The sequence below is a fragment of the Nannospalax galili genome, unplaced genomic scaffold (genome assembly GCF_000622305.1).
Source record: "Nannospalax galili isolate Female #2095 unplaced genomic scaffold, S.galili_v1.0 scaffold1296, whole genome shotgun sequence".
Lineage (NCBI taxonomy): Eukaryota > Metazoa > Chordata > Mammalia > Rodentia > Spalacidae > Nannospalax > Nannospalax galili.
Genome location: NW_008338720.1, coordinates 1,093,670 through 1,099,995, shown reverse-complemented (window position 1 = coordinate 1,099,995; position 6,326 = coordinate 1,093,670). Strand labels below are relative to the sequence as shown.

General features: G+C 57.6%; 1 protein-coding gene across 1 annotated transcript; it reads left to right on the top strand.

Moving 5' to 3' along the window:
• The first annotated feature begins 4,779 nt into the window (after nt 1-4,779).
• On the top strand, nt 4,780-6,060 carry Foxb2 (forkhead box B2). The gene has a single exon (XM_008833351.1). It carries the CDS (start codon nt 4,780-4,782, stop codon nt 6,058-6,060), a length of 1,281 nt encoding a protein of 426 aa, XP_008831573.1.
• The last annotated feature ends 266 nt before the right edge of the window (nt 6,061-6,326 follow it).

The following is a 6,326-nucleotide window of genomic DNA, read 5'->3' as shown; positions in this document are numbered from 1 at the left end:
GGCTGCCATTAGATTGGGAGAAACATTAAACATGGAGCTGGGTTTTAAAAACGATAACAGCATCTAACAGTTTTATCACGGTAAGACATAAATCCACTGGGTTGTCGCCATTTTAAAGAAGAGGAAACTGAGGCTCAGGAAGTTACAGTCACACAGCCAGTAGGTGGCGAAGCTAGAGCGCGAGTCTTCACTAAACCCAAGGCCAGTGTTTTTTCTTTTTCCCCTAAGAAATAATTCCCTCCGGCTCGGCGTACTCGCCTCGACCCACCACCCTCGAGAGGTCGCAGAATTTCCGGAAATGCAAACAGCCTCCGCGAACAAATCCAAACAGGGCGGGGCACACCTCTGTGCCCGGGGCTAGTGGGCGGGTCGGAAACGTTGCGGGTGGGATGCCTTTCTGGTCCCGCAAAGGAAGCTGGAGGCCCCAGATTACGAGGATGCTGTGAGTGCAAGATGGGCAGCGCTAAGGCACCAATGCATGTGGGCATAACAAGTCCTGAGGTCTTAAACTGCTCAGGCCCTCTACGATCACAACCGTAAACCTCAGGCCCTTTAGAGCACGAGGCCTTTGAAGGCGCACTTTTGACTGCTGAAAGAAAATGAAGTGCAAATAGAGGAAATGATGCCTCCAGGGTCATCCAGCTGGTGGTCTGGAGAGCTGTGCCAGGAAGCCACGTGTCCCGCTCCGGGGCCAGTTTTTTCCACTTCAAGGTCACTTTAGGTGGTGTTATTGGAGAAAGTGTGTGCGGAGAAGTTAGGGGAAAGTCAGGCTGGAGTTAGGGTGGGCTGACCATGATGGCGTCTATGAATACCCCAAACATAACTAACTCAGGCGATTTTCACTTGTCGGATGTCAGTGAGTAAAGCGAAGTCCATGAAAATGGAAGTGCACTCTGGACCTTTGCCTGGATCCTAATCCTGCGCGTTGCTCTAGGCGGGTCTGCACCCTCCTCTCTTCGCAGTACGCCTAGAAGTGCACAGAAACTTTGAAAAGACCCATCCTAGATCCAGGCTAAGGGAGTCTGTGGAAGCAACATCCCCCAGCCCCCCCCCCAAAAAAAACCAGGGCCGTGCAAAAGAGAAAATGAGTAAGTATTCGTTCCTAAACTTCCACATCTTTTTCTGCAGTTTTAAAAACTCCCTTCCATAGATCCAATTCGCCGCAATAAAGCCTAGCATGGAACCCCTGGTCCTAGCAAACTACTGCCTAGCCAACAAACTGCTAAGGGGTAAATCAAATGGGCCTGAGGTAATTACCCTAAGCCTGGGGCAATAACTTGCCTGCCCGCCAATATTGGTTTGTGTAATAGTTTGGGAAGGGGGGGGCGGTGTTATTCGTGGAAACTTCTACCAACGGATTGGTGCTGGGGTGGTTGCAGGACCTGTTTTTCTTGAAACGGGTCTGCAGCCAGCTGGGGCATGTGAGTTCCGGACCCCGCTCCGGCTGCTGCAGCGCACCTGCAAAACTTCCTTGAATTAAATCTATCTGGGGAAAAACAGGGGAAAAGAGCGACCTTGCCCCGTCACGACGCAGCGTTTGGCATTGCCCCAGTAGTCTCGGTGGCGGCGGCCAGCCGCCCCAATCAGCACATGCTCCAGCTCTGCTCTCTAGGCTGCCAGGGCCAGCTAAAGGCCCCTAGTGGGACGCATTCTCTTTCCTTGCCAAATACACACAGAACACCGAGTCTGGGGCCCCGGGCGCTCTGCTCCGCCTTCCTGGTAGTGTCTAGGAGATTCAAGTTGCACAGAGCTGGCCTCTTAACGCGATTGGCTCGCCAAGGCTGAAGGCGCTGACCACACGCCTGGCGTCCCTGGCTACCAAGGGACGGTAAGAAGCTTACCCACTGAGCGTCGGCCTCACAGCCTCATGGTTTTGCCCTGCGCGTCCTGAAAGGGGCTTTCCCTTCATTCGGTCCCCAGACGCTTGACAGCCGCTTGCAGGTGAGGGGAAACGTCCCTGGTGGATCCCAGAAAGGAGGCGCTGCGGGCCCAAGAACCAGCGGAAGAGATGCCCTAGCGGAGCATCAACAAAAAAGTCATTTGACAGTAGAGCCTTTTCACGCCAAGTGCGCGGGGGCTGCCGGAAGCTGCATCACAACGGCCTCCTGGGCTGGGACCAGACTTTCACTGCCTGCGCCTAGAGAGAAGAAGCAAATCGCCTCCAGGCTCTGGCTGTCACTATGACCGGGTGCGCTCTTGGAATTCCTCGGTGGCTCTGCGAGGCCAGGAGACAGCCCGTTTCTCAGTGCTCTGCTCTGTAAACTGTCTCAAATAATGAAAAATCTAGCAGAAATTCCTTTTGGCTGGAGGAAGTTCCTGACAGTGAAAGCAAACTTATTAGACCAGATGCTGAGGCTGGTTTCTCCCCCGATCTTACACCTTAACATCCATCCTGAGTCTGCTGGCCCAAGACAAACTGGTCAGACAGTCTGAGTCAGAAGTCTTGCTAGTGGTTAAAATGGAGATTATGAATTTGCCCTGCTCACCTCTCAGCGACCCTGCTAAAAGACTGAATGGACATACACTCCCATTTGAAGCCCACTGAAAGCCAGAGGCTGGGAACTGTATACCTGGTAGCCAAGATCAAAAGTTAGAGCCAGGCTTCCCTCTGGACCAAAGGCCATCTGCCTTGAGTTTAAGTTTGAGAAAACAGAATTTCAAATATGAGTGAGCCATCCTCTTTAACAGCTTTTTGCAAGTGAGAGAACTGGAATGAACCCGTAAATCTTGCGGCTTCAGGCAGCTCATTTTACAAAACACTAAAACTGAGGCCCAGAGATTGGAAAAGTGCTTGTTTCTAAACTGCTTTCCCTACCAACCAACCTACCAAACATGATCCCACCAAACATGGCCCAACCAGATCAGGTCCTCAAGCTCTTTAAGCAGGCATTGGCATCCCTGGTGAATGTGTGGAAGACTGCCAACTAGCAACCTGGGAGCCAGGGCTCTTAACCAGCCACTGTCTCCTTACAGCAGCGCTTGGTTGATATCTTGGCTTCCTGTCATCTTAATGATTCCCCTCCACTTCTAAGAAGTATAGCAAGGACTTCACTCTGTACCCCTAGGTGATGGGACCACTCAGCTCCCAGTTCCCCTACTTTACCCCGGCTCTAATATCACACTCCCAAAGAAATATCATTCTCCATCCACCAGTTTCAAGAAGATATGTTGGAGCTTCTTGGCCCACCAAGCCCATATGTCACCTAATTCCCTGCCTATTGTCTGTCCAGCTCCCTAAAGGGAGGTTCTGTAGTGCAGAGGGCAGTCTCCAGGCTCTCTGTAACTTCACGTGGATCACCGCCCCCCTCCCGCCTCCCGAATATGAGGGTGATACCTAATAAATTGTGAGCAAATTGGCATTTGAGGAAAATGCCCGGAGCCCTTCTCTCTATTAGGTTTCACCTACGACCCTCCGACGTCTGTTTCTGGGAGAGAAGAGGTGCTAAGACAACGCTACTCCGAACTTGAGAACTTGTGTTGTCACCAGAGGCTGGTGCAGAGGGAAGCTAGGAGAGGGTAACTGAAAGACTGGAGGGCAAAAGGGAGGAAAATGGGCGAGGGAGGACCAGTCGACCCAGCCGAGTCCGCGCCCCCTGCTGCAAGTCTTGGTCCTGGTGCTACACAACTGCGGGGACCACACTTAGCCGGTGCCCCCTCCCAGTGGTCAAACTCCCAGCTGCGGTCAGAGCTGAGAGCCGGTGGGGAAAGCGAGGGGTCCGGGTGCCAGAGTTGAAATGGAGGAGGGGCAGAAGCGAGGCTCTAGGGCTTCTTTGCCGGTTCTTCGGCAAAAGATTAGGCGGTGTCGGCGCCGGCATCCCTCAGCCTCGGTCATGTGATAGTCTCGAAGCGCAAGCTGCAGGGGTCTCGGCGTCTCCGGGACCATTACAAAACGCAGTCAGGAGAGCGCGTCCGTGCCACAGCAGCCGCCCCTCCTCGCCTAGACCCGCGGGGCAGACGGCTGCAGCTGCAGCGCACTCCGCGGTGAGGACCAGGGAGCCGGGCCTGGCCTGTCCTCGCAGACACCCCCTGTAGCCCGCCGCTAGCCCCAGGAGTCCTGCGCACCCTCCCTCTACAGAGCCTGCAGGCGCCGCTGCTGCAGAATCCACCAAACTTTTTCCCTCTGAGCTCCGTACCTCTTCAGTCCTCCGCTCAGCTGCGAATCTCCCAAGCCAGAGGGCACAGGCTGATGAAACGGGAGCCTTTACCCCTTTACCCGACTCTCGGCTCGTGGAAGACCAGAACTCCAGCGCAGACGGACTAAGTGCCAGGTCAGGGGACAGCGTCTTGGAAAATCCAGTCACCACTGACCTTCGGGACAGCCGGAGCATACTCAGATTTGAAGAACCAGCGTCTCCACTACCCGGTACTTCCCAGTGGGCTTGACCTGGGCTGCTCTTGTGCAGAGAAAGGATAAAGGGACCGGAAAAAATTCACTCTGCCACCTCCTGCTCCAGCCTTCTGTCCCAGAGTCCAAGTCTGGTCACCAGGGGAAAGACCCAGAGGAGACCACACCAAAGCTGGCGAGCCCTGCAGGCTACTGTGCAAGCCTGTCTGCAACCGTCGGGACCGAAAGTAGTGAGCATCAGTGAGCTGAGTTGGCCTGAAGGGCCAATTTTGGGGACCCCAGGCAGCCCCCAGAAGGAGGGGGGCGAGAGGACAGGGCAGCCGGGCTGGACCGGCGGAGAGAGAGTTAGCGGGGGCACTTAGGTCCCGGGAGCCGGGTGCGGAGGGACGCTGAGGCCCACCTTGGGCCAGAAGGCGGCGGAGGAGCCTGAGACTATGCCGCGGCCGGGAAAGAGCTCGTACAGCGACCAAAAGCCGCCCTACTCGTATATCTCGCTGACCGCCATGGCCATCCAGCACTCTGCGGATAAGATGCTGCCCCTGAGCGACATCTACAAGTTCATCATGGAGCGCTTCCCCTACTACAGAGAGCACACACAGCGCTGGCAGAACAGCCTGCGCCACAACCTCTCCTTCAACGACTGCTTCATCAAGATCCCGCGGCGGCCGGACCAACCTGGGAAGGGGAGTTTCTGGGCTCTGCACCCGGACTGCGGAGACATGTTCGAGAACGGCAGCTTCCTGCGGCGCCGCAAGCGCTTCAAGGTGCTGCGCTCGGACCACGCGCACCTGCACGCGGGAAGCAGCAAGGGAGCGCCGGGCACCGGGCCCGCGGGTCACCTGCATCCTCACCATCCGCACCACCCGCACCACCACCATCACCACCACCACGCTGCGGCTCACCACCATCACCACCACCCACCCCAGCCGCCGCCTCAGCCGCCGCCACCGCACATGGTGCACTACTTCCACCAGCAGCCGCCCTCCGCCCCGCAGCCGCCGCACCTCGGGTCCCAGGCCCCTCAGCCGCCGCAGCAGTCCCAGCCGCAACAGCCGTCTCATCCCGGCAAGATGCAGGAGGCGGCGGCCGTGGCGGCGGCGGCAGCTGCGGCGGCGGCGGCGGCCGTGGGCAGCGTGGGGCGCCTGTCTCAGTTCCCACCCTACGGGCTGGGCTCCGCCGCCGCCGCCGCCGCAGCCGCCGCCTCTACCTCCAGCTTCAAACACCCCTTCGCCATCGAGAACATCATCGGCCGGGACTACAAGGGCGTGCTGCAGGCCGGCGGCTTGCCCTTGGCCTCTGTCATGCACCACCTGGGCTACCCGGTGCCAGGCCAGCTGGGAAACGTCGTCAGCTCGGTGTGGCCTCACGTTGGCGTCATGGATTCGGTGGCCGCGGCCGCCGCCGCAGCAGCAGCAGCTGGGGTCCCCGTAGGCCCGGAGTACGGGGCCTTCGGGGTGCCAGTCAAGGCCCTGTGCCACTCGGCAAGCCAGAGCCTGCCGGCCGTGCCCGTGCCCATCAAGCCCACGCCTGCGCTGCCGCCGGTGACCGCGCTGCCGCCCGCGCTCACTGTCCCCGCCGCGTCCCAGCAGCTGCCCGCTCCGTCCTCCGTGTGCTCTGCGGCCGCTGCCTCGCCCGCGACCCCTCTCCTGGAGCCCACGGCCCCCAGCGGTGACAGCAAGGGCGGCTCGCTGCACTCGGTGTTGGTGCACTCCTAGGCTACCCCGCGTCGGCGTCCGGAGAGAGTCTGAACTGACCCCAGGCCAGAGAGGGGCAGAGTTGGTTTTGCAGGAAAAGACGGTATTTAAAAACTGTCGGACAAACCCCAAAAGTGAATTCTCCACAGATCTGAATAAATGTAACCTCTTGGTGTCTGTGTTTATACTATCTTGTACAATCAGATTAATGAAAGCCCGGTTTCAGGTAAGAGTATCTATTGTAATTATAATCGATAAGTTATGGGGGGGCGCAAAAGCGATTAGGG

What these genes read in the sequence shown, in the direction of transcription:
- Foxb2 (XM_008833351.1), top strand. Translation starts at nt 4,780, where the DNA reads ATGCCGCGGCCGGGAAAGAGCTCGTACAGCGACCAAAAGCCGCCCTAC.